Source organism: Mustela putorius, unplaced genomic scaffold, assembly GCF_011764305.1.
Source record: "Mustela putorius furo isolate JIRA1106 unplaced genomic scaffold, ASM1176430v1.1 tig00000873_pilon_pilon_pilon, whole genome shotgun sequence".
In the NCBI taxonomy this organism is placed as follows: domain Eukaryota; kingdom Metazoa; phylum Chordata; class Mammalia; order Carnivora; family Mustelidae; genus Mustela; species Mustela putorius.
Window position 1 is genome coordinate 1082172 of NW_025421504.1, and position 25387 is coordinate 1107558.

At 67.0% G+C, this 25387-nt stretch overlaps 3 protein-coding genes across 12 annotated transcripts; 2 read left to right on the forward strand and 1 right to left on the reverse strand.

The window, feature by feature from the left end:
• The first annotated feature begins 3631 nt into the window (after positions 1-3631).
• On the forward strand, positions 3632-4813 carry PPP1R27 (protein phosphatase 1 regulatory subunit 27). The gene is made up of 3 exons (XM_004748698.3): positions 3632-3964; positions 4055-4205; positions 4491-4813. Exons 1-3 carry the CDS (start codon positions 3775-3777, stop codon positions 4612-4614), a joined length of 465 nt encoding a protein of 154 aa, XP_004748755.1. The 5' UTR covers positions 3632-3774; the 3' UTR covers positions 4615-4813.
• A 397-nt stretch (positions 4814-5210) lies between these two features.
• On the forward strand, positions 5211-13085 carry MCRIP1 (MAPK regulated corepressor interacting protein 1). Of its 7 annotated transcripts, XM_045085682.1 has the most exons (6): positions 5730-5809; positions 6471-6565; positions 11245-11299; positions 11394-11512; positions 12018-12119; positions 12245-13085. In XM_045085682.1, the coding sequence occupies exons 3-6, from the start codon at positions 11292-11294 to the stop codon at positions 12307-12309; spliced, it is 294 nt and encodes a 97-aa protein (XP_044941617.1). In that variant the 5' UTR covers positions 5730-5809; positions 6471-6565; positions 11245-11291; the 3' UTR covers positions 12310-13085. The 7 variants fall into 7 exon arrangements, with proteins under 7 accessions (XP_044941616.1, XP_044941614.1, XP_044941615.1 ...); XM_045085681.1 differs by lacking the exons at positions 5730-5809; positions 6471-6565 and adding an exon at positions 5211-5289 and having other exon boundaries at positions 11225-11299; XM_045085679.1 differs by lacking the exons at positions 5730-5809; positions 6471-6565 and adding an exon at positions 5218-5289.
• A 4346-nt stretch (positions 13086-17431) lies between these two features.
• GCGR (glucagon receptor) lies at positions 17432-25128 on the reverse strand. Of its 4 annotated transcripts, none has more exons than XM_045085684.1 (15): positions 25016-25128; positions 24340-24438; positions 21447-21603; positions 21265-21367; positions 20410-20517; positions 20208-20329; positions 20008-20114; positions 19769-19925; positions 19529-19688; positions 19400-19460; positions 19052-19121; positions 18686-18774; positions 18418-18556; positions 18297-18338; positions 17432-17955 (listed from the first exon to the last, which is right to left on the reverse strand). In XM_045085684.1, the coding sequence occupies exons 3-15, from the start codon at positions 21507-21509 to the stop codon at positions 17725-17727; spliced, it is 1452 nt and encodes a 483-aa protein (XP_044941619.1). In that variant the 5' UTR covers positions 21510-21603; positions 24340-24438; positions 25016-25128; the 3' UTR covers positions 17432-17724. The 4 variants fall into 4 exon arrangements, with proteins under 4 accessions (XP_044941619.1, XP_044941620.1, XP_044941618.1 ...); XM_045085685.1 differs by having other exon boundaries at positions 24340-24477; XM_045085683.1 differs by lacking the exon at positions 24340-24438.
• Between the last annotated feature and the right edge of the window lie 259 nt (positions 25129-25387).

Genomic DNA, 25387 nt, shown 5'->3' on the forward strand with positions numbered 1-25387 from the left:
TTCCTGGATGGTGGGCCCAGCTGCGGTGTGGGGCCGACGGCGTGTGGGAGCCCGACAGCGACTCCTTGGGAGCCCGGGAAGTGTGGGGGCGCCTGTGGGTACCTCAAGAGCAGGAGAGGGGCTCCACAACAGCTGGCAGGACTCTGATGGTCGCCCCGCCGTCCCCACCCCGGGCTTCGCATCTGTTGGTCTCAGCATGTCTACAGCAGCAGGTGGGACCGAAGGGCGGCCGGCCGATGTTCTGGGAGGGAATGCACATGAACGCTCGGTCCAGCTTGGGTCAAGGACAGCCATGAAGTGCAGTCCCCGAGAAGCCCTGCAGCACACTGGCGTTGTTCCGTTCCTGGCCCCCCAGCTCTGATGCCCGCGTGCCAATGGGGGCTTCGCCGGTGCAGACGCACCCATAAAATGTGCTGCCATTGGGCTCCTCGGTGTTCTCTGCTCACTCCCGTGTGCCTGCCGTGTCGCCCCTGCAGCTGGCAGCCCGGCCTCCAGGCCCGCACAGGCCCCAGCCCAGGTGAGGAGGGCAGTACCCAGCCAGCCGGCTGGGAGGACCCAGCGTTAGCACCCTAGGCAGCACCAGTCAGGCCCTCAGCCACTCCTCCCCTCGGCAGCCCCGGTCATCGGGTGGCCTGCGCCGGCGCTGGCTTCTAGCTCTTCCACTCCAGGGTTTACATGTGTTGTGCCTTGGTCCTAGGAGGGGAGGGCGGTAGCCCTGCCCGCAAAATGTGAGCTGCTCCCCCAAGGGGACGCATGGCCTCCCGTGAAGGAAGCCAGCACAGAGCGAGGCCATCGGGAGTCAGAACTGCGCACTGGGGGAGGCTGTGCTCCCGGCCCCAGCGGCGGGTGTGGGTGACCCTACGACCCAGCTGTGCCAAGCTGTGTCCTGTGCACAGAGAGCCGGGCCGTCATGTGCTCCCGGGAGGGGAGTGAGTCACCCATACCTTTCCCCTTTCGCAGAGGCAGCTGATGGGCACATTCCAGGGCCCCAGGGTTGGCCGGGAGGCTGCACGGTAGAGTCCAAGACCTGGCAGGGCTGCCGGGTTAGCAGGGTGCTCAGCTCCGGCTTAGCAGCCTGGGACATCCCAAATCTCTCTCTCCCCTCCCCCCTTTTCTTCTGCTCTCTGCAGGTGCTTAGAGGCTGCTGTCCAGCCGCGCACCAGCCCCTTGAGGTCCTCCAGCCACAAAGCCGGCCGGCGGGAGAGGACCCGGCAATAGGCCTGCACCTGTTCTCCTAACAGGCCCTCCGGCTCCCGCTTTTCCTTGGACTTTTCAGAGTAAGCTTCTTAGATTAATTAAATGTCTTAGTTGGCTGTAAGGCTCTAGAAGGCAAAAGCCTAGCATTGTACAAACCAGGTCACTTTATAAGTGCCCATGGGCGTCAGAGGCCAAGCTGGATCAATCCGATTCGGCTCCACCATGGCTGTGGGAGAGGGAGGCTCTGCAAACAGCCGTGGGTCAGAGGCTCAGCCCTGGCTTCTGACCAAAGGTTTCCAAAAGGGGATGCCTCAGGTCACGCCTGTGGTTTAGAGGACAGTCCCGTGTCCTCGCTAGAATAAAAAACACATTAAATACCTTTCGGGGGGTCTGTTGTGACTGGCAGGAGGGGCTTTGGGCACCTGCCCCTTCTCTGATCCAAATGGAAATGCCAAAGCCACAAACAGCCAAGCTCTCAGCCCACCTCAGTCTGATGGGCCAGGGGCTGCATCACTGGAATCGCCAACAGGCTGGCGCGGACCAGCCTGTCTCTAGCCCAAAGCTGGGTCACTGTCGGGAAGGGCTGTGCCCCTGGCAGCTGTATCCGGGGTTCTGGGAGGGCAAACACAACTTTCCACGACACCAGAATAGGCAATCTTCACATCAAAGGAAAGTTCTTTCTCCTGGAAACCAGCCAGAAGCTATACTGACCCCTCCCAAGTGACCAGTAGTTAAGATCAGCTGGCACCAGTCTATGAGCCTGCAGTGCAGGGCCACTGGGCACCAGCCCTGTATTGGGTCCCGGCAGCCGCAGGCGGGGGCTCTGGAAAGGGCTGGGGAAACTTGTCAGGGCGGGCAGTCTGTCCGAGGCACTGCCTTGCTTCTACACAGCATTTGGCCCAAGGCTTTGCACCTAGAGGGTGTTAAACACATTTGTTGATTTGGTTTTGTTGGATCCAAACCAGCATGGTGACACAAGGCTGCTGGTAAGCAGGCTGCCTGCTCCACCCTTGTGCCCAGCGCTCGTCCATCTGGGCTCTGTCCTCATTCAGGATTTGGGTGACCACCCAGGGGCATCGCACACCCACATTACAGGCTGCACCGCATCCCTCCGATCTTCCGATGTGGTCGTGCTAACCCCAGAATCCCAGACTGTAATCTTATTTGGAAATACAGAGGTCACAGATGTGATCAGTCAAGATGAAGTCATGCTGGCATGGGAAGACCCTGATCCAATGACTGGGATTCTTACAAAAAGGGGAAATCTAGACACACACAGGAAGGGAGAAGACCATATGGGCAGAGATGCGGTGATACATCTACGAGCCGGAAGAATACCAAGGACCACTACCAAAAGCCAGGAGAGGGGTCTGGAACAGATTCTTCTTCTGAAGGAACCAACCCTGCAACACTTTGATTTTGGGCTTCTGGCCTTTAGAACCACAAGAAAATCAGGTTTAAGTCCCCAGTCTGGTACTTGGTGACAGCAGCCCTAATAAACGCAGCCAGCCAGCCTCTCGTGCTGCGGGGGCTGACCCTGAGCCCCCAGGCCTGCTCCTGGGAGTGTGCTCATGTCTACTGCTTTTCTCCAGTGAAGCCAGGCCACCTCCACATACTGGTGGCCACAGTAGGACTGCTTGTGCTGGCCCAGCCGGCTGGGCATCTCCTTAGCATTCCGTCGGTTCCACTCCCATAGGTGTCTAGGCCAAGCAGAGCTCACACCCCTCGGGGTGTAATGGCCCCTCCTGGGGGAGCAGATGGCACGCTCTCTCAAGTGGGAGCACGGACGTCCTTGGCACTGAGAGGCGGGAGCCTGGAAGCAGGAGAAGTGTGGGTGGTGGGGACATGCGTTTGGAGGGAAACAGGGCAGCATGGGCTGGGCAGCCGGAAACCAAGGTGTTTATTGGGATTCTGACCTGGGAAGTTTCTGAGGAGGAGAGAAGCATGGTGCAAGCCTAAGGGGAGGTGACAAGTGACAGAGAGGGATACACGTCCTGTATCCTGCTGGGATACAGGGCTGGACCTGGTCTGGCATAGTCAGGGCCCTGTGCCTCCTCCTTGGCTGGGGGGCAGCCCCCTTGTTCTCCATGAGGTGGACGCAGCCACCCTCACCGGATACCATGACCTTTTTTCTGCGCCTCCATGCCTTTGGCAGGTACCTGGGCCCTCTCCATGACCTTGGTAGCTGCTTGCGTTCCTCATGGGTCCTGTCCTTCTAGTGCCTTCTCTTGCCCTCTGTAAGGCACCTTCTGGGCCCAGCTGTGGGGCAGACAGCAGTGGCCAGGAAGGATCTGACCCCTTTGGCCAGGGCACAGCAACAGGTGGGCTGAAAGATGAACCACTGAACATGATCCCGCGCACAGGGCCGGCGCTGCTCCGTTTCAGCCCCTCCCGGCGGGAGCATGACTGCGCAGCTTTATATAGCGCCATGGTCCTATATAAGACGGAGGCGCCGGGCGGCCCAGGAGCGCGGCGGCGGCGGAGGAGGAGACTGCATGCGCGGTGTGATCCCAGCCGGACACGTCCCTTCCCCGAGCAGCAGGGTCCCCACACGGCGGGCCCGCCACAGCACCCAGGATGCCCAGCAGGACCAGCCGCTATGCCCGGTACAGCCCCCGGCAGCGGCGCAGGCGGCTGTTGGCCGACCGCAGCGTGCGCTTCCCTAACGACGTCCTGTTCTTGGACCACATCCGCCAAGGGGACCTGGAGCAGGTGGGGCGCTTCATCCGGGCTCGGAAGGTCGCCCTGGACACCATCCACCCCTCAGGTGAGTGCTTGTGTGGCCTAGCGCGCGGTCTGTGCGGTGTCCCGGGAAGGCTCCGCCCTGACCCCTGCTGCCTGGCCATGCCCTGCGCAGGCCTGGCCGCCCTGCACGAGGCTGTGCTCTCCGGGAACCTGGAGTGTGTGAAGCTGCTGGTCAAGTACGGGGCTGACATCCACCAGCGGGACGAGACCGGCTGGACGCCTCTGCACATCGCTTGCAGCGACGGGTACCCGGACATAGCCAGGTGAGGGGTACGGCCGCGGGCTCGGTTCCCACCACTCTGGCCTCAAGGAGCCTCCCGGATGTGGTCTGGGTGGCCCAGGTCCAGCTGAGAACCCCACGAGCTCCTGGAACCTCCTCTCTGCCGTCTTCCCTGCGGGCTGGACAGTCGTTTGCGCAGGGTCAGGTTCCCTCCTCCGCGCCCCTCCTGCAGAAACCCTACAAGGGTGAGGGTCAGCGGCAGCCCGCGGCCCGGGGTGGGGTCAGAGCGCCCTCGGCCACCTCCCCACTGCCGCCTTGGCCCCCCCAGGTACCTCATCTCGCTGGGGGCAGACAGAGACGCCGCCAACGACGACGGAGACCTGCCGTCGGACCTCATCGACCCGGACTTCAAGGACCTGGTGGAGCTCTTCAAGGGGACCACGATGGACTGAGCCCCCCCCCCGCCCCGCCCCCCGCCCCGCCCCCAGGGCTCGGGCCCTGCCTGGAGAAGTTGGGCGCCCACCCCCAAAGTGCTCGGAACTGCCCGCCGGTGGGACCCCGGTACCTGGGCACCCCCCCTTCTGGCCTGGCTTTTTCTGCAGGTGTATTTTTTATTGGGATTTTTACTTTTTCAATAAACGTCATTCGCTAGCCCCTGGTGGTAGCCTGGTTACTGGGGACGGGCCCCAGCTCCCGCGCTCCCGGCGGTGCGCGGGCCCTGCCGTCCACACCGGCTTGTGGGTCCGGGCGTCGGCGCCCCCGCAGGCGGCCAGAGTCTCGGGGCTCCGGGCTCCGAGCTGTCTGACCGCGCCAGCCCGGGCCCCCCCGGACGCCGCCGCCCCAGCCGCTCGGCTGCGCTCCCCGCGGCTCCGCAGCCCCAGACACCGCAGGCCCCGCGCCCCCTACCCCGCCGCACCGCGGCCCGGCAACACCCGGCGCGCCGGCACAGCAAAGCCCCGGCTTCGGGCCCCGCCCCCGCCTGCTGCGCGCGCCGGCCGTCACGTGGGCCTCACGCTCCCCGCGCCTGCGCCTGCGCGCGGCGGTGACGTCACTTCCGGCCGGGCCCCTGCTGGCGGCGGCGGCGGTGGTGGCGGCGGCGGCGGCGGCGGCGGAGCGGGTGAAGTAAGGTGAGGTGAGGCTGGCGGGGGCGGGCGCGGGGGCGAGGTGAGACGGGCGCGGGGGCGGGGCGGGGCGGGGCGGGCGCGGCCGGGGCCCGCCCTGGCGCGGCGGTTGGCGCGGGGAGGGCTCGGGCGGGGTCGCGCAGGGCCGGGAGCCGGCGCAGCGTTCGGTCCGCCGCGCCCGAGTCGCTGGGCCTGCTGGGGGGCGCGGCGGGGCGGCGGGGCGGCGGGGGCGCGGCGGGGCGGCGGGGCGGGGCCGTGCGGACGTGGCGGGGCTGGTCCGCGCGGCGCTCGGGACCGGGCGCCCCGCCACCCGGGGAGATGCGCTCGGGAGGGGCCGCGGGGGACCCGCCCTTTTCGGTCTGTGAAGCAGCCGCCGCCGCGGGGGACAAATGTCCCGCCTTCGCCCGTCCCCACAGGGGACAGTCCGGAGGATGCTTCTTGCCTGGGATGCAGCTGGCCAGGCCGCGCCGCAGCGTTTCCTTCCCGTTTTCCAGCCTTTCCCGCAGGCCCGGTGGTGCGGGGCTAGGTGCGGGGCGCAACGCGGGCGAGCTGGGCCCGGCCCCGGGGGAGCCAGCTCACCGGGCTGCAGGGCCTGACGCCGCCCCGGGGGCTGCCGTTGCCGGTGGCCGGGGGGCATGGCGGTGCCCGTGTCCTGCGCTCTGGCCAGCCCCAGGGAGGCTTCCGAGAAAAGGCGGTCGGTTAGCTGAGTCTCGGCCCGAGTGTTGGGGGCGGGGACGCCGCGCGCGGCCCCAGCTGCAGTGGGAGCGCGCGGGTTCCGGGCAGAGAGCTTGCGGGGCGGAGCGGGGCGGAGCGGGAGCGGGGGCCGCGTGGGGCAGGCGCCGGCGTGAGTCGGGGTGGGGGGGTGGGGGTGCACGCCCTCAGGGCTGTTGCTTGGGGCGGGAGCTGCTGCCCCAGCCAGGGCGGAGGGCGGAGGTCGGAGGGCGCGGGCTGAGGGCGGAGGGCGAGGTCGGAGGGCGAGGTCGGAGGGCGCGCGCCGTAGAGGTTTTGCCCGGTCCTCGCGGGAGCGCCTCTGCGGGTGCTCGCACAGCAGTGTTCTGGTGCCCGCGGGGATAGCAGGTCGTTTTCTGGGAGTCTTCATGGCTGGGACTGTGGGGTACAGCAGAGACGCAGTGTCGGGAACGTGGAGTCTAAGAAAACCTGAGCATCAGGCATTCGCAGGAGCGCAGGACTACCGTGTGCAGACCGGCTTCTAACTCCGGAGTCTTCACCGTCGCCTCCGAACAAGCGTGTCCTCTCGGCTCCTGTCTCTGCGCATGCGGCGGTGTGTGGGAAAGTCTGGGACGGGGGGGGCTGAGGGCGGGGCTTCGGGTCCCCCCATGCCCGGCCTCCCCCCAGGAGGCCTCCTTGGTGCCCGGGCAAGAGCAAGGGACAAAACGGATCCCTCCGGAGAGAGTCCTGAGCAGAACCACAGTGAGGGGAGGGTGTCCAGGGACCTGCCACAGGGGGCCACCAAGGGCATCAGCTGCTCTGAGGTGCTCAGGTGGGCTGAGCTGTCTGGGCCCGGCCCTGGGAGCCGCTGGGGGTTCAGACCGTGCTTGGCTGGGTGGCGGCAGCTTGCTGTGACTGGTGGCACTGCTGCCTTCTCACACGTGCTGGGAGTGCCCGGCCGCCGCCTCCCTGTGAGTGGGCTGGCTCTGCATTTGCTGCGCCCAGGACTGTCCTGGCCTGTGCTTTGTAGTCAGCAGTGGCCTGCCGCTCCCACAAGTGCCCCGTCAGTGCGTTCTCTCGTCAAGCAGGAGAGCCCAGCGCACATCCGTGGGGGCTGCTTTGGTTGAGACAGGGACTCCCAGGCCCGGGAAGGCAGGGATGGCCCTGGAGGCCGCAGAGCAAGCATGGGTGAGCTCCGGCCACAGAAGTTCTGGACGCTGCCGTGTGCCTAGCCCGCAGCCGCCGGCCTCCATGAGCTCGACAGCCGTGGACCAGAGTCCGGCCCTGCGGCGAGCACAGTGTGGGGGGGGCGGCGCATGGTTCTCTGGGGTGATGGCGGCTGGCAGAGGCGGTTCTGCTTCAGAGACTGTTTGGGCGTGAGCTGGAGCCCAGCGGTCAGACACACCTGAAGGAATAGATTGGGCCACGCTGAGGGCCTGATGGCGTTAGAGGGCCCAGGGCACGTAGGGTGGGGTATTACTTGGGGAGGGGTCAGGACCGGAGTTGGGGGGAGTCTCATTGGGTGGGGGGTGGCTGCGAATGGGAAGAGGCGGCGGGAGAGCACGTTGGCGGCTCCGGGAAGGCTGGCCCTGGGCTTGCTGCTGGTGGGCTTGTGGGCCCGGGGGAGACCGTCGGGTTGCGTCATCAGATCTAGACGCCAGTGACCGAGCTTCCGTCACATCACCGTCACCCAGACTGGAAGGGCGCGGCAAGCGTCGACGGGCTCGCGGCGGCCGGATGAGACCCTGTTTCTTTCCTTTTTGTTTTTTTTAAAGATTTTTGTTTATTTGACAGGGAGCGAGAGAGAGCGAGAGAGCGCACAAGCATGGGGAGCGGGAGAGGGAGAAGCAGGCTCCCCGCTGAGCAGGAAGCCTGACCCGGGAGCCCGAGATCATGACCTGAGCCGGAGGCAGACGCTCCGCTGACAGAGCCCCCCCAGGCGCCCCAGAGTCGAGGAAATAATTGTGCCTCTAGTCCTGTGAGCAGAAGAGGGAAGGCCAGTGAGGGGAGGAGGGAGGTGGTTTGGGAAGTGGTGCCAGCCAGGTACTCTGTGGGAGGGCCTGCCCTCCTCCCCAGCCCTCCCCGAGCGCCAGGTCCCCGTCCTGCTGGACTGGAGGCTCCGTGGTCCTCCATGGCTCGGCCTGTCTTGCTAGGTGTCCTTGGCACTCCCCCAGGGCTGTGCTGCTCTCCCCAGCACGTTGGTCACGCAACGCCTCCACCCTGCCACTCTCGTGGCCCCATTCAGCACTTTCTGCGGCGCAGCGGTGCTCTGGTGTCCTGGCTCATCGGAGATGCCCCGTGGTCAGCCAGCCCCCGGCCTCCCTTCCTAGCTGCCGCTCACGGACGGGCAGCCCTGGCTGACGGCCACCTCCTCCCCTCATTCCGCCCAGACCGTGCCTGCCGAGGTCGGGGAGGTGTCGCGCAGGTCCGGCGGTCGATTAGGCGCAGGCTGTCCTCCAGCTGTCCTCGTACAGGTCTCCCCACGGATGCCTTTCCCTTTCTCCCGTCGGAGCCTCTGTGGTTGGCCCTGTGCTGGGGGCTGCTCCCAGGGCGCCCGTGTCCCGGGCTTTGTGTCCTGGGCTTCGTCGTCTGTCTTTCCCTCCGTGCCGTGTCTCCCGCTCTCACACGGCTCAGGCCCCCAGCGGTGTCGTCCCTCCTCGGGGGCAGGAGCAGGCTCGACACACACCCCCATTCTTAGTGGTTCTTCCATTGGGTGCTTGTGGGGGGTGCTTCTCCGGCCACTCCTGGGCACCTCAGCGGCCACGTGGCCCGTGTCTTGGGCACATGCCCAGGACTAGGATGGCTGGGGGTGCGCATTGATCTTAGTGGGAAGTTTCTCTGGCATCAGGAATGGAGGCCCAGTCACCCAGTCACCGTAGGAGGTGGGGAGGGGGAGGGAGTGGCAGGTCACTGTCCCTTCTGTCTCCCGGAGGCTGCTTCTCCTGGTGCTGCTGAGTCTTGCCAGATGGCTGGGTCTGGTGGGGGTGGGGCCGGGACCTGTTGTTGGTGACAAAGGCCCAGGGGAGGGAGGCTGAGCTGGAGGGGAGGCCTGGGACCGTGCAGGGGTTTCTCCATCCGGGAGGACAGGCTGGTACGACTCAGGCTCTAGCGGTCGGCCTGGTGCCGTAGACTTCGTGCTGGGAGGGGAGGCAGAAGGTGGCTCCTTTTTGAAACGTCATTCTGTTTGTTCTTCAGGCCTCCAGGCCAGCAGAAGCTCCTGGATGTGTGATACAAAGGCGCGTGTTCGTGCAGTTTGCCCAGGGTACTAGAAACCTTAGCTGAAGTAGGACGTCCGTAGGGGACGGCCTTTGTGACAGATGCGCAGGTCTGGGACAGGGAACTGATGTGACTTTCTCATGCTGCTGGTTTAGTCAGGAAGCCCAGTGGGGCTGGCTCCCCAGCGTGGGGACCGAGTGCTCTGTGGGCCCGGGGCTCAGGTTACAGGCTCAGACCCTGCAGGGCGGCTGCTCTGGGGCCAGCCCAGGTTAGGCCCTGGGTCTGCAGAGATGGAGAGGAGCCGGTGAGGTGTCCAGAGAGCCCCACCGTGGCATCGTGGGCAGACATTGTGATGGGAGCCAAGAGGGGGTGAGCACCCGAGTTGGCCCAGGGCCGATGAGTAGGGGGCCCTAAGAGGAGGTCACATGCCCGCACAGGCTGGGTGGTCCCTGGAGGCTGCCTGGTGGGGAGAGCCCTGCAGCGGGCCAGCTGAGGCGGGAAGGGCAGGGCCGTGCAGCAGGGGCCTCCCTGATCGCGGAGCACCACCTGCGGGAGGGCTGACGAAGCCTGGACAGGAAGAGGCCAGGGACTGGCTGCGGGCAGGCAGGGGCTGGCTGGTCCTCCTGGCCCCTCCATCCTGCGGGTAATGGGAGCCCCCCACCTTGTCCGACGGCTGACAGCCCCTTGAGTGGCCCAGGGCGACCTTAGGCCAGAAAGGGCTTTCTCTCTGCTCCAGTGTTCGGGGGGCTGATGCCTGGGAAGGGTCAGGAAGCCCCCTGAGTCCACGGGAGGAGAAGTCCCTGTGAGAGGGACTGGGCTGCTGCGGGATGGGCTGGGCTGGGTCGCCCAGGAAGCTGGTTTGGTGCTCTTCCGAGGTCCTTGTCTTGCTTTCTGGGCTGCTGGTTACCTGTGCAGGTGTTCAAAGGCTGGATCGTCGGTGACGGGACCGAGTAAGCCAGAGAACAAGGACCCACAGCTTTCTGGTCCTCTGGGAAGGGCCGCATCTCTCTGCTGTGGGCTCTAGGAGGGAGGGGGGCAGGAGCTTTTGTGCTCAGGGTCCCCCTCTGTCTGCCCCCAGTACCTAGGGTCGTCTGTTCTGGGGCCAGGCCAGGCCTGGGACTGGCTCTGTGGAGGCAACTTCCTTACTCTGTGCTCTGCTATCAGCCAGAGAGGGGGGTACCGTTCTGCGGCTGGTTTGAGACTGAGCCTAAAAATACCAGCCCCCGGGTCGCCTCGCCTGTGGGGCTCAGTGGGTCACACATCTGCCTTTGGCTAGGGTCATGGTCCCAGGGTCCTGGGACCAAGTCCTGCTCAGCAGGAGGACCGCTTCTCCCTCTGCTGCTCCCTTCGGAGTGTGCTCTCACTCTCTCTGATGAGTAAATAAAATCTTAAAAATTACCAAGGCTTCCCCCTGGGCCATAAAACCGGAGTCGACAGAGAGGCTGGAAATAGGCAGCAGCCCAGGGTCTTTGTGCCCGAGTCGGGCCCGGCAGCTTCTTCCAGGCTCACACCTTTCCTCCTGCCCCGTCCCGGGCGCCGACTCACTCGTGCCCTGGCCTCAGCGCCCCGCAAGCTGGTCCTCCCCGCGAAGCCCGTCCCTGTTTCACAGGTGGGAACCAGGCGCAGTGAAGACAGCACTCCAGGCCCTGTGGGCAGGGAGGGCAGAGTTGGGGTTCACTGGGGTCGCTGCGGCTCTCCCCTGCAGACCTAGACTTCACGAGAGGTGTTCTGTGACTCTGGAAAGGGGGCATCTGGGCACTGCCGCTGGAGCCATCCCAAGCCACCGACCGTGGGGGAAGGGGCTCTCTGGATAGGGGTGGTCCAGCAGCTGGGGGCTGCCCCGAAGGAGGGCACTGTGAGTTCAGGGCCAGGTTGCCAGCTCTCAGCCTCCAGCTGGTTGACTCTGCCCAGACTGTGGCTGGTCCTCCCCCTGCGGGGCTTCTGGGTGGACAGGGAGCCCACAGCAGTTCGGCGTCAGCTTGATGGAGAAGGTGGGCCCCACACCCCTCCCTCCCTTGAAGTTCCCATGGAGAGGGTGACTCTGTCCCACTCCCAGGGTCTGGGCTTCCTTTTCAGAGGCCGAGGGGACCCGGCTGTGGAGTGCAGGACCAGACACCCCCGCAATGACCAGGTGCGTGTTAGGCAGCAGGGTGGCCTCCCCTGGGGGGTAGGGGATGGGCCCCACTTGGCCCCCAGCCCTTCCTTATGTGCTCGGGCCCCCCCAGTTCCCCCGTCTCCAGAGTTGTCTACAACGGCAAGAGGAACAGCAGCCCCCGCTCTCCCCCCAGCAGCAGTGAGATCTTCACCCCAGCCCACGAGGAGAATGTGCGTTTCATTTACGAAGGTACGCGGGGCTCCCCCAGCCAGGGCTGGGGCGCCGAGAAGTCCTCAGAGCCCCCAGCGCCATCCCAGAGTTTGGGCTCTTGCCTGGCCTGGTCTTCAGGGGCCATGTCTGGTCGGGAGGGTGGGGTGGGGCGGGGTGCGGCTCCCCGGGGAGGAGGCAGTGGTGTGGGCCAGGTGGTTTCCAGGAGAGGGAGCCCCTGTGGGAGACGGGAAGACGGGGTGCTCTGGGAGGACCCAGCCGTGTGGAGGCGTGTGGCTGGGTGCGTGTGCCCACGTGTGCCAGGAGGGGGGCTAGGCGGGGCGCCCGAGCCCAGGATGGAGAGCGCCGGGTCACGTGTGTCTGCGAGCCCACCAGCAGCCAGGCCCGGGCGGGAGCAGTCCTGGGGGCTGGAAGCCGAGAGGTGGGGGGCTGGGAGTGGGGGAGGAGGAGGGGCCCTGACCACTTGGACTCTGCCTGACTCCCCAGCCACACTGGGGTGCTGATGCCGCCCCCTTGCCTTTCACAGCCTGGCAGGGCGTGGAGCGAGACCTGCGGAGCCAGATGTCCGGCAGCGAGCGGGGCCTGGTGGAGGAGTACGTGGAGAAGGTCCCTAACCCCAGTCTGAAGAGTGAGCGGAGGAGCTGGCCCGGGGCGGTGCTGGGGAGGGCCGTGGCTGCCAGGGGCAGGTGCGGGACGGGTCCTGGGCCTTGCCTCTGTGTCCACGCTGCCACTGAACACTCTGTCCCCCGACAGCCTTCAAGCCCATCGACCTGAGCGACCTGAAGCGCCGGAACACGCCGGACGCCAAGAAGTCCTGAAGCGCGCCGTGTCCCTCCCCTGGCCTCCGGGAGACCGGGCGCCGCCTGATGCTGGGAGGGGGAGGGGCTGTAAACCCAGGATCGGGAGGGGCACGATCGCTGGCCATGGTCTGCCCTTCCTCCCCGAGTCCCCTCCTTTCTTCTCGGGGTCTCCAGCTGCCCCCGTCACGGGGGAGGCCCTGTCAGCCCCTGCTCTCCCCGGAGCCGCGTCTTTGGAGCTGCCTGCCCTGCCCGCCCCCAGTCCAGGGCCTTGACTCTGACTTCTCTTCACTTCCCATCACCTCCTGTTGCCCCTACCCCCTGAGTCCCTACCCCTGGCCACTTCCAAGGTCATGAGGGGGGCAAGGGGGCCTCTGCTCTTTCCCAGGCTGGTGGGACTGGGCTTGTCCCTGAGGGGTCAGGAGGCAGGACTGCGATGCTCTCTCCCATAGTACCTGTGCGCCCCCCACCAAGCCCTGCTGCTTTTCTGGGCTGGACACCTTGGGGAGCATCTGATCCTTCAGCCCGTTGTCCAGCCTGGCCCCTTTCCTGCATCAGCTTCAGGATGGCACTGAGCACCCCCTCAGAAAGGGTCCTGGACGACCGGGCCTAGCCCCTTGCTGTCTGCGGCCCTGAGGCCACAGGTGTCCTTGCGGGAAGGGGTGTGAAGATGATCCTGGCCCTGTACCATGTGCTGGGATGGTCACCAGGGCCCCCTTTTCTTCCTGTGCCCTTCAAAAGCCGAGTGTCTGTGCCCGGAGCCCAAGGACCAGTGAATAAAGGCCGGTGGTGCTGGAGCGGCCCCTTGGTCTGTCAGGCCCACGGAGGGCTGGAGACCCACGGTCAGGCCCCACCCTGAACCCCAGACGTCCCATCAGCTCCCTGGGTTCCTCTAGGGGGCTCAGGCCTCTGACGGGGCAGTGGGCGCTGGGGGAGGAGAGAGGCTGAGGTGGCTCTCCTGTGCTCCTTGGGGACCATTGCTTTAGGGGTGGGGACCCTGGAGGCAGGAGGCTCCCTCTGCAGCCCTGGACCCTGGGGGGAGTGGTTCCTCCGCCGTACCGATGAAGGAGTGGCCGCTGGGCCCTGAGAGAGACTCAAGTCACTTGACCTTCAAACCTGGAAAGCCCTGGTCCCATACACGGAACTGGAGTTTATTTTGGGAACATGCTTTCCTGGAAGAGTGCTCTGGGGCCTACAGGGGACTCCAGGAGGCGTCTTCTTGCGAGGGTGCTCCTCTGGGACAGGGCACAGGAAGGACAGGTCGTGTAATAAACAGCCGCCTTGGCTTACTGCCAGTGGGAGCTGGCCGGTGCCGGCCCTGCGCCTGGTCTCTAACCGCATGGCCTTGCTTGCTCCCTAGGGACCTGTGGGAGTCTTGCCGAGGGGTCCAAGGGCCCCCAGCCACCCTCCCTGGCCTCTTGTGCTAGTGGTGATACCCGTGGGCCTGTCTACCTGACCACTGGGGGTGTGGGGACCACAGGAGACCCCTCAAGGGCATTTCAGTCAGTATCCCTGCCCACTTCGGTTTTGCGTGGGGTGGAGGCGCTCAGCCTGGGGTCTTTGTGCCAAGACCCACCTCAGAGGTAGAGTGTGGCCCAGAGGCCACGTGCCAGGAGGGTGAGCGGAGCTCAGCTGGGCACTGGAGGTGGAGGCCCTGGAGGCAGGAAAGTGGGTGGGTGTGGAACCATCCGTTCCCTAACTTGGGTCCATGTGTCCCCTTTGGAGATTTTGCCTAACGGGTGAGGACTTTGAGCAGTCGTCAGGGGGTGTTGGGGACCAGGGGGGAGGGGTAGGTGGGGCGGAGGGAGGCGGGTTAGCGGGGAGGTCCTTCTGGGCCCTCTGGTCCAAGCCCAGCCTCAGCGGTGCTGCCTCCTCCCCGTCCAGGCTGCTGGGACTTCACTGTGGCCGTGTGGTGCCCGCGAGTGGTTGGAGACCCCTGCCCTCCGGTGCCGTGAGGGCAGTGAGCATCTTGGCGGAGCGGGGACGTTCCCTCTGCTCTGCCACCCTGTGCCCCGCACGGGCGCACATCAGTCCTCGTTCATCGTGGGGCGACGGTATGACCCTGCCTTCACCTCCTTTCAGAGCACGGCCGGACTCAAATTTTTAGGCTTTTGCTTCTACCACAATTTTGATCTAGTAAATACTGAGCGTGTTTATGTGTATGGCCTGAACAATAATTCCCAGGTACTGGATACACGTCCGTGTTCCTCCTAACGGCGGAGTATATTCCAGGTGGGTTGCGGACTCCGGGTGGGAAGGCAGAGCGTGTCGGCCGCCTCCGTCCGCCGGGCCTGTCCCTGAAGGCTCGCCGCCCCTCCCCCTTGGGTGCTTCAAGGTGCAGTTGCTTGCAGTCTGCCTTTGGCTGGTCACCTCCTGCTGTGGACAGGCACCTCCGTCCCCCACGTCTCCGTAAGCTGGAGTGAGGTGCGGGGCTGCATGGGGCGAGGGACGGTGGCTCTGGCTGCTGGGCCGGGAGCGCGCTCACATTCGGGGTAGACGCGGAGACCGGCGGGGCTGCCCCGGTGAGCCGGAGGAAGCGGAGCTGCGGGCGGGGCACGCCCAGGAGCTCCGTGTGGATGTGCGGAGTTTGACGGGGTGCAGGGGAGGGGGAGTCCCAAGCGTGGGTTTGGGAGGACCACGGGGGTGGCGATAAGCCCCGGGAGTCCTCTAGACTCCAGGGCGGCCTGATCCCCGTCAAGCAGGGAGGAGGTGGCAGGAAAAAAGGGCTGACGGTGGAAAGTGGGGTCAGAGGCGGGGGCGGGGCGGGGGGCGGCGCTGGGGCTGCCGGAGCGTCCCGGGGTGGTCCCCGCACAGCGGACCGGCGCACCGACGTGCGTCCAGCTCTGCGCTTGTATTTCTGCTTCTAAGCGCGCACACGCGGGTCCTCCTTGGTTTTCCGGTTTCATCCTACGCGCGGCCCGGCCAGCGTGCGGCCCGGCAGACCGGGTTTTCTCTCCTCGCTCGGGTCACGGTCACGCCAGTGCTGAGTGTTCGCGTTACCGTGTCCGTTTGCAGAGCGTGTGGTAAATTGTGACGGTTTTTTTCAGCCCAACATTTTGTTTTCCTTGAAGTTACTCACGGCCCTTTTTCGCTTGGTTGGTTTTCTGTGCACGGACACTAAGTCTTCAACTGTCCACCGGGTCATCTAAGCTTCCCCAGGGGGCGCGGCCACTGGTCCCCCGGAGGGTGTGTCTCCTGCTCACTGCCCCGCTTGAGGTCCCCCTTCCCCCGCGGCCGCCCTGGGCTGACCTCTCCGCTCTCCTAGGGTTGACCCTGTGTGTCCTCGTCCGGGTTGTCCTCGTCCTCGTCCTTCACTCTTCAGTAGCACGCGCGTCCACACACGTACACACGCGCAGGTGCGCGCACGTGCGCGGCGGGACCCGTGTATTTGCGGGAGGGGCCGGAGGTCAAGGACTGCCCTGGAGATGGGAAAGAGGCGGAGGCCCCGGAGTGTTCATGTTCGCGGACCGAGAGGTGTGGGTGCTGGGCTGTGGGAAGGCGCCCCCCCCCACGCCTGCAGGGTGGCCTGGTCAGAAGTCAGTGTTCATTGGCGGGGCCGGTGCAGCCCCTGCCAGGCCTCCGCGCTCAGCCCTGCCGGTCGGCTCCAGTTCTCCTGGGGACAGGGCCAAGGTGAAGGAGACCGCAGAGGGCGTCCGGCTGGGGCGGGCCGGCAGGAGGCCGCTGGGCGAGCAGCTCGCCCCCACCCCCGGGCGGTCCCACCCCTGAGCGCAGCGGGCGTGAAGGAGAACTGCGCTCCGGTGCGCGCCTGTGCCCCACACGGGCTTCCGCGGCGCACGGGCTGGTGGGCGCGCCCCGTGGGCCGAGGCTCCGGAGGGCCCGAGAGAGGTGGTCTGAAGCCTCAGGGTCAGGGGCCTCGGCCTGGCCGCCGTGTGGCTGGCGCTCCCCCACTGCTCTGCCGACCCTGCCCGTCTGCGCACCACCGCCCGCCTGCCTGGGCCCCGACAGAGCTCCGTGGGCCCCGACCAGCGGCCCGCTTCTCCGGGCCCGCCCCCGCCGCGTCCCGGCCCGCGGGGCCGTGGGCCCCATGGGGTGACGCGCCCCTCAGGAGGGCCCCAGTGCCTGGCGGGGGAGTAATTTTATTTACTTTTCCTGAGAGGCCTTCTGTCCGCTCATTTTCTCCAATTAGCCTGGCTCTGCCTGAGCAACTCCAGCCCACGTGGCCCGGGGAGGCTGTGGACACCCCACACCCCTGAGCTCCGCGGTCACCTTCCGCCGGCGCCTTGAAGCGGGGGCACCCGGCCCACCGAGCCGTGTGTGCTCTCGGGTCTGACTCCTTCCTCCTCCCGGGGCGCTCCGACCCATGAGCACAGCCCCCCACGCCATCTCCACTCCCGCACTAGTTCCTCAAGACGGGGACCTGGACCTCAGCGTGCGCCCCCAAACAGTTGGGCTCCGCACCCCAGGGCACTGCCTGGCTCTTCTGGTGTAGGACGCTCGCTCCCCTCAGGGTCCCGGCCTGCCCGGCAGGGTGCCCACCCAAATACTGTGGACAGGGTCCTTGCTGCACACAGCCGCCCAGCCACGCGCCGGTGTGGAGGGGGTCGGGCCCCTCTGCCGAGCGAGTGTGTCAGGACCACAGAGGTCTCAGGAGAAGGGCTGCTGCCATCACTCCGTCGTTCCAGTTCCCGGCGGTTGGTTTCCCCCCATTTTATCTGGATCGCCTGCCAATGCCCTTGCAGGGCCTGAGTCCGGCCCTGGCCGGACTCCAGGATACAACCAGAGGTGTCCACACGGGGCTGGTGGGAGTGCGGCGCGGGGGGTTTCCCTAGGCGTCCCCCACCGTTCACATGCCTGTTTGGGCAGATGGTGACTCTCTTGGGGTCTGGGAGCCAAAACAAACGGCGGACGGGCCATCCACTCTGGCGCAGGGTGTGCTGAGCCCCTCTTCAACCAGCAAGGGAGGGCGGCCGGAAACCGCTCCAGCAGGGGGGGGGGGGGCGGGGGGGGGGGCACACTGTCAGCCATGAGTCATGTTTGGGACCCTCTCGGGGGTTCCAGCTCCAGTTCATCTGTAAAGTGGGGACTCCCGGAGGGAGCACACTAGCTCTCGGCCCCAAGTGAGGCTGCTCCCTTCCGATGGGGAGGCCCTGGCCCAGTGCGTACCTCTCCCTCAGCCCAGTTGTCCCGCGTGTGCCAGGCAGCCCCGGCTTGGACACTTTATTGTTGGAGAATACACGTTTCCTTGAGCTCGGCCTGCCGGCGGGGCTCCTCCCAGCGCGTCCCCCACTGCACGGAGCAGGTGTGCAGGGAGCCCCCAGCCCTCAGACCACCCCACTGTGGACGGTGAGCAGCGAAGCCACCATGGCTCCCAGCCCTCCTGCTGCCGCCGGGCATCTGGCTCTGCGTGGTCCAGCAGTGCTCTCTCTCAGCCCCTGAGTCCAGCCCTAGCTGGGCCTCCTGGGGCCTCCTGGAGCTTTAGAAGGGGCTCTCGGCCAGCCCGGGGAGACTGCTGACCAGGCAGGGGTCTGCAGAAGGGTCCCGGCCAGTCTCATTGCTGCTGCCTCCGGATCTGGAAAGCAGCGGCTTCTCGCTGGGGGGGTCGCCAGTGGGCAGGGCTAGGGGTCCGAGCCTGCTGGTGTGGCGTTCTTCCCGCAGTGAGCGACCGGCACGCCAGCGGTTCCAGCGCCGCAGCAGCTCCGACTGCACCTGGGGTGGGGGCACGGCAGGTCGGGCCTGTCCCATAGTCCCAGCCTCCCAGCCTCGAAGGACTGCGGGGCCCCAGGTGCAGAGCAAGGCAGGTTCCAGCCAGAACACTGGGCTCTTCCTTGTCTGGGCGCCCCCTTCACCGTGTGCTCCCCAAGGACCAGCCCAAGGCCGTCTCGGGGTCCAGCGCCCAGAATCATGGCGACTGTGACCAATAAGCACAGAGAGGCATGAAGGGCTACCCCCCCCCCCGCCAGCTGCAGGGGGGAGGCCAGGGAGCCTTGGTGCTGCTCTGTGCCTGGCTGCTCCCCGGCTGCACGCTGGGACCAGACCTCCCCACCTACCTCCTTATTGAGGAAACAGTACAGAACAGCCACCAGCAGGCCCTGGAGAGAGGGGCCAGTCAGGGCGGCACCCAGGGGGGGGGGGGGGGGGGGGGTGTAGTTACAGGGGGCGGGGCGGCACCTGGAAGGAGCTGAGGAAGAGGTCGAAGAAGAGCTTGGCAGAGCGCAGGGTCCCCTGGGCGTGCTCGTCGGTCACGAAGGCAAACACCACCTCATGGACCCCCAGCAAGGGGATGAGGGTCAGTGTGGACTTCGCCAGCCTGTGGGTGGGAGTCTGAGCCGCTGGGCCTAGCCCCGCCCACAGGGGCCCCTGGCCCGCCCCCCGCCCCGCCCCCCCCTGGCCCCTGCGGTGGGGGGGGTCTCGGGCTCTGCTGGCTGCCCGCACCCACCGGAACTTGGAGTCTGTGTGGCGCATCTGGCGGGCTCGCAGTTTGGCCGTGAGGATGAGAAGGATGCGGATGAAGATGAAGAAGTTGATCTGCGTGTGGAGGGCGCAGCTCAGGACAAGCCCGGACCCCGCCCTGAAGCCTTCCTGGCCCCCTGGCCCTGGGGCTGCTGGGCCCCCAGCTGGGGACGAGCTGCTGAACCCGAGGCCCGGGTCCCGCCTGAGTGCCAGGGCCTCGCTCCCTGTCTGCCCAGGCAGGATGTCAGGCGAGCCAGCAAGGGGCGACCGGGGCGGGGTTGGGGCGGGCAGACCCCAGGCCTCTCTGCCCCGCTCCGAGGGGCCAGCAGGGGCCGCACGTGCGCGTCCTCACCAGGATGGCCAGGAACACCGGGAAGCGCAGGATCCACCAGAAGGCCATGTTGTCGTTGCGGGTCCAGCACCTGTGGGCGGGGCCGGCTCACACCCCGCCAGCCCCCCACCCCCTGACGTCATGGGGCTCCACTCAGCGCTTGGGGTAGGAGGGGAGATGGTCCTAAAGGACCCCCATCCTGGGGCAGTCTTGCTTTCCCGCCCACCACCACCTCCGACTACAGGGGCCCCCCCCACCGCGCCCCAGTGCTGCCCGGGTACTCCCCACAGACGCAGCCCAGGGTGCCGCGCCCAGAAGGGGTGAGCCTGGAGCCACCTCGGGTCCAAGTTCCGGTGGGCTCATACTCACTGGACGTTCTCAAACAGGCACTTGACCACGGCCCAGGGAATGACAAAGAGCATGGGGGCGCCTGCGGAGGGGGCAGCTGTGACCCGGAGGCCCCCGCCAGCCTGCCCCCCACCGTGCCGGCCTACTCACCCCAGCCGAGGCCCAGGTAGAGGGCGAAGAAGCTCCTGTCCGGGAGGGCGGCGAGGCCCAGCAGGCTGTGCAGGTACACGCCCTCCACCAGCAGCCAGCTGTAGTTGGCCACCACGCTGTACTGCATGAACACCGCGGCCACCCGGCAGCCGGCCACCGCCTGGCCGCAGGGGCCCATGAGCTCAGGTCACACACCCCCCGCGGCCCTGGGGCCGGGCGCCCGGAGGCGTGGGTGCTCACCCCGTCACTCAGCCAGACGCTCACGCGGAGGTCATCCCCGATCTTCTGGCTGTACCGTGTCTTGAGCAGCGCATCGATGACCAGCACGGAGCTGGCCTTGAGCACGAAGGACGCAAACAGGTTTGCGTGGATGTAGTTCCGGGTGCAGCGGAGCCGGCTGCGGGGACAGGGGTTCAGGGCCCGCCTGCTGCCCTGCCCGCAGGGGGGGGGGGCCGAGCGGTGGGTGGGGGTGGGCGTACCTGAGGCCCAGCAGGAGAGCCAGGGCCAGCAGCAGCGCCCCCAGGGACAGAGAGTACCCGACCGTGTACATCACCTGCAGGCCGCTGTACACCTCGGCCGCCTCCTTCTACCAAGAGTAGTGGCTGGTCAGGGCCGAAGAGCCACTATGCCCGCCCCCTCCCCTCTGGCCTGGCTCCTGCCGCCCCTGCCATGGGCTCACCTGGCCCTTGAGCTCATGCTCATCCATCTGGCACTGAGACGCGTTGCGCCAGGACTGCCCCCGTGGCCCGCGCACCCACTGCCCATCGGGCCCGCACTTCTTGAAGACATGGCGGTGCTGCACTGGGGGCCCAGGCTCCGATCAGCACCTGAGCTCTAGCCTCGGCCCCCTCCGCCACCCCCCACTGCCCCTCTGTGGTCACCTTTGGGGTGCCAGGGCAAGTACCAGGGGCAGGACGTGTTGGCCGTAGTGTTGGCAGGGGTGTCCGGCCAGCAGGCGTACTTGTCAAAAGTTCTATTACAGACCAGCTCTGCAGGGCGAGGCAGGACGGGGGGTGCCCCTCAGCAGGACGGGGCTCCTCCCGGAAGCCCCCATACCACACCCTCTGCCCCCAGCATGCAGTCTCCCCCCAGATCTCCCTGGGTCCCGGCAGCCGCCTCCGGAGCCCTCCCGCACCACCCCAAACCCACCTGAATTTGCTCCTCCTTCTCTGGGGCGGAACCCCTGTCTATAGGCTTCCTTCCAGGGTCCAGGGTAAGCTCCATAGCTCAAACCCCATCCTTCCCTCTGCCTAGACGGGGCCCCCTTCCATGGTCAGACGGTGGCACTTGGCCTGCTGGCAAGCTGCTCCTACCCTAACCTCCCGCCGTGACCCTAAGGGCCCTCAGGGCTTATACGGAAGGGGGTGCCCGTCCCTGCTTGAGCCCTCCCCGGGAGGGCCCGTCTCCCTCTCCTGCCTAGGCCTTGTGTGGTCTGGCCACTTTCGTGGGCTGCCTCCCCCCAACACTGGCTGCCCCCTGGGCCTGGATCTCCACGGGAGCAAAGCTGGTGGCCCTGGGACCAGCAGGAGGGCGGGGTGAGGGCAGCGGACACCAAGTTCTGAGGCAGTTCTACCATTTCTTTTATATGCTGGTGTGTGGTCTCGGGGATGTCCCTGACTGGCCCCTCCATGGTTCCCTATCAGTGGGGGACAAGGGAACAGGGCCTTGTCCGGCAGGGAGCTCCATAGCCACTGCCTGGCCAAGCCCTGGACTTGGGGGAGCAGCCAGGGGCTCACCCGTGGGGGGGGGCAGCAGGCTCAGGTTGGAGAGACACTGGTCACCGTAGAGCTTCCACTTCTCAAACAGGAAGTCCATCACCTGCGCAGATGGGGCCTGTGGCTGGGGGACAGAGGGAGGGACAGGTGGGACAGAGTCGCGTCAGCAGGGGGGTGCCCCCCTCCCCCCCCGCCGCGCTCACCTGGCAAAACAGCAGCAGCAGCAGCAGCAGAAGGTGGGGGCAGGGCGGCGGGGCGGGGCACATGCCTGTGAGCGGCCACCCACCCACCACATCGGGCTGGGGCCACACTGCCAGGCAGGGGGGTCCTTGTGGGGGCTTCCGGTCGGAGCAGCAGGGCCTGTGGACGGACACCCATGTGAGAAGGCCCGGCTGGGTCTGCTGTGGCCAGCGGGCTGGGGGCTTTCCTCGAACCACCCCGCTTAGCCTCGGGTCCTATAGAGGAGGCAGGAGCCGGGAGGAAGAAGACACCCCAAGGAGTAGCTCTTTGCCGGCGACGGGGCAGGGGTCTGGCTGTGCGCTGGGAGGTGCTGCCCAGGGTCCTGGAGGTCCTCTGTCTTCTCTGGGTGGAGCTGGGTTTCCCGTGGCTCTGCCCGTGGCTGCCTCTCCTGCAGCTCACATGGCCTGGGAGACCCACCCCTGCGCGCTGGTGGTGCTTCCGTCCTGTGGGGAGCAGCGACCCAGGACCCACCGCCTCCCTTCGGCCCCTGCCATCCTCCCCACCTATTCTTAGCCCCTGGGAAAGGCAGTGGGCCAGGCTGGGGCGGGGCGCCAGCGCCATCCGTCACTGTGGTTGGTTATCAAGGTGGCCCCGGGCCAGCTCCCAGCCCTGCCCAGGGGACCGGGAGTGCAGGCACAAGCTCAGGACAGTCCCGTCCCACACAGCACCCTTCCCAGGCCCTGGGGTATCCCTATGTGCCCTCTGGGCCCCACACAAGGCTCACGCCCCGCCCCTGGGGCACGTGGCGCAGGTGGCTGGCAGCACAGTCCTTCGGGATGGTCACTGCGGCGGCCAGGGGCCCAGACGTGGGACCCCCGCCCTCCTGGTGCTCGGGGGCCTGGCCCAAGTCTGAGCAGAGCTCCGGGCCAGAGCCCCATCTGTTCTCCCCTCCTGCTTCCTCTGACTCCGATTGAATTCCGTGGGGGCAGCAGGGAGGAGCCCTTTAGGGCCTGGGCTGCGGGCCCCGTAGGAATGACTTGTGTGAGCCCTCCAGGTCTGCGGATGGGCCCTGGCAAGCAGTGAGCAAGAGATGGATGGATGGATGGACGGTCGGACGGATGGACGGACAGCCAGTAGGCTGGAAGACGGCGAGTGGCCGGGGTAAGGGGGGGCCGCACGGGGTGCCAGCTCAACCCAGGACTCCCCTGAGACTCCCCCCTCGCCCTGAGGGGACCCTGAGACACTACCGCAGAGGGCGAGAGAGCTCAGGGATCCAGGGTGGGCACCTAGACCCCAGCGTGTTGTGGGGCTCCCGACCTGGCCCTCAGTCATGGGTGCAGGCCAGGCCTGGTGGAGGCCTCACCCAGCGGTCACGAGTCCCCAGTCCCTGGGCCAGGTGAGGCATCACCGGGTTGCGGGCTCAGGAGAGCAGGGGCCAGGGTGCGCATGACCCTTCCAGCAGGAAAGGTGCCGCAGGTGGAGACTGAGGGCAGGTTCGGCCCCCTCCAGCTCCGGGGTCACCCGTGGGGGTTCATCTCCTGATTCTGATCGGGCAGCCCTGTCTGCTGCCCGGCCCTTGCCCAGCCAGGCTAGGAGGGTAAGGAACAGCCCAGAACCAGCCTCTCGCAGGCTGTGCCCAATGGCTGGAGGGAGAGCTGGGCAGGCAGGCTCGGGGGTGCAGGGCGGCCCCAGACTGGGTGAGAGCAGGGACAGGGGCAAACGCTGGCTGAGAGCCTGGGCAGGAAGGCAGATGTTCCCTGCCCGGATGCCCTGCAGCTGGCGCTAGGGGCCGACAGCAAAGCAGCTCCAGGACCGCAGGGCTGTCCCTCAGCGAAGCGGGAGCCAGGCCTGCCGACTTCCGGCTATGCCAGGCTGAGGCCCTCAGGCCCCTGCCGGGTGCCCGGATGGGAGGCCGGCCCATTTCTGCTTCTGGGTCGAAGGTGCACAATTTCCCTTTTCCGAGCCTCAGTTTCCCCCGCTGGTCTAGTGGGGGTCCCTGCTTCCTTGTCATGAGGCGTCAAGAGCTCTGCCACCGGAAGAGAAGGGGGGTCTGTCGTCTCCAGGCCCTTCCTTCCCGTGAGCCCCTGACGTGGGCAGGGGTACCCTGTGCTGCATGGATGAGCTTGAAACCCAGGTGCTGAGGTGGTCAGAGGCACAGGCCCAGCGGTGCCAGTGACCCTGCTCCCAGGGTCTCCCCCCTCTGCCCCAGTGTTAGCCTTATTACCCTTGGTGGAGCTGGGGGGTGGGGGGGGGCGCCAGGGCCCTGCGGGACGAGCGTCCGCCCTTCATGGACCGAGCGGCCCTGCTCCCTCCCAGGTCCTGGACGGTCCCAGCACAAATACGAGCTCCGGGCTGGATGTGCAGCAGGGCTTCACGGGGAGTCCGGGGTTGCCAAGGGGATCTCCCTTCCCAGCCCCTCCGCCGTGCCCTCAGGGCTTCACACAGCCCACCTCCCACAGGGGTGGAGGGGGGCTACTGGCCCCAAACCCCACAGAACACAGCACTCCTTGGTGTTCAGGGCCCCGCCGGCATCCTAGCAGTTCCCACTGGGGTAGCTGAGGGACTCCCGGACCGGAGCTGGAGGAGGCCCCCAGAATGGGTGGGTGGCCTGTCAGACAGGCAAGGGTGCAACGGTTACCCGCACCCACCGCTTGCCCCAGGATCCCAATGGGTGGGGAGGAGGATTGCAAGCCTCAGAAAGGTCTGAGCTGGGGCGGAGGTGGGGGGGGGGAGGCTGTTTTTGTGAAACCAGAGCAACTAGCAGGAAGGTCATGGCCCCTGGGGTAGGCTCAGGGGCCAAAGGCTGTTGACAGAGAGGGATTCCTGCTTCCTCCCCACCCCCCTGGGGCGGGGCTGACCCGGATGCCGCCAGGGTGCAAGTCCCCACCAGCGGCAGTCCCCCCCCAACCCCCGCACCCCGGCTGGGAAGGACCCAGACACAGCCAGGCCCGTCCTCGAAGATGTGAGTGTCCAGACGTCAGGGGGCCAGTCGGTTCACGGTGGGGGCCTCGGAGGCTGGAGGTGAGAACAGGGCAGGGCAGTGACCCACCCTCCCTGCGGGTCAAAGTGACAAGTGTGGGCCCCACAGAAGAGCAGACCAGGTGGGGTGCCAGGGCCACACGCCCCCTCCCAGGGACACCCAGGCGGAGGGGATGACGCTGGGGAGTCCTGGGGAGCTGGGGCCCTCCACAGGGGACAAGCAGGGCCACCCACAGCGCCAGGCCCCTGGGGTGTCCCCGCGGTGCTGCACGTGGGCCCCTTGGGGAGAGCGAAGAGGAGTGGCCGGCAGCGGGACAGAGTGCCCAGGGTGGGGAGGGCAGGGGAAGCGCTGAGCCCCCCCACCCAGCACCTGAGGGTGCGGGACCCAGTCGACTGTCTGAGCGGGAAGGGCCCATCTGGGGGTGGGGACCAGAGGGGTCCGACAGGGGTGAGGACTGCGACACCCCAGGCCCCAAGACCTCCTGGCGCACGACTAGGGGTCCCCGCCCGCTGTTTCCGTGCTGCCGATGCGTGGGCCCTGGCCGCGCCCGCCCGTCTGTCCCCCGACCGGCGGCCCTGCGGGGCCGTCCCCTTGGGCTGGCCAGGTGCTCACCGTCTGCGGCTCCGGCTCCGGCCCACGGCTCCCTGCTCCCTCCGCGCCCGCCGAGCGCAAACTTTCCAGCGGCGACGCTGGGTGGCGGTGGTGGCGGTGGTGGCGGCGCAGGCGGGCGGGGGCGGGGGCGGGGGCGGGAGTGGCCTGCGTAGTGGGGGAGGGGGGAGGGAAAGGGGGAAGCCGCAGACGGGGGTCCCTGTCTGCCTCCCCGCAGCGCTCCCGCCGCCCGCCTCCGTCCCCCAGGCGCGCCCGCGAGATCCCGGCCGGCCCCGGACCCTGCCTGCGGCTTCGCACCCGCGCAGACCCCGCCCCGCAGACCCCGCCCCGCAGACCCCCGCCCCGCCGACCCCGCCCCGCCGACCCCCGCGCCGC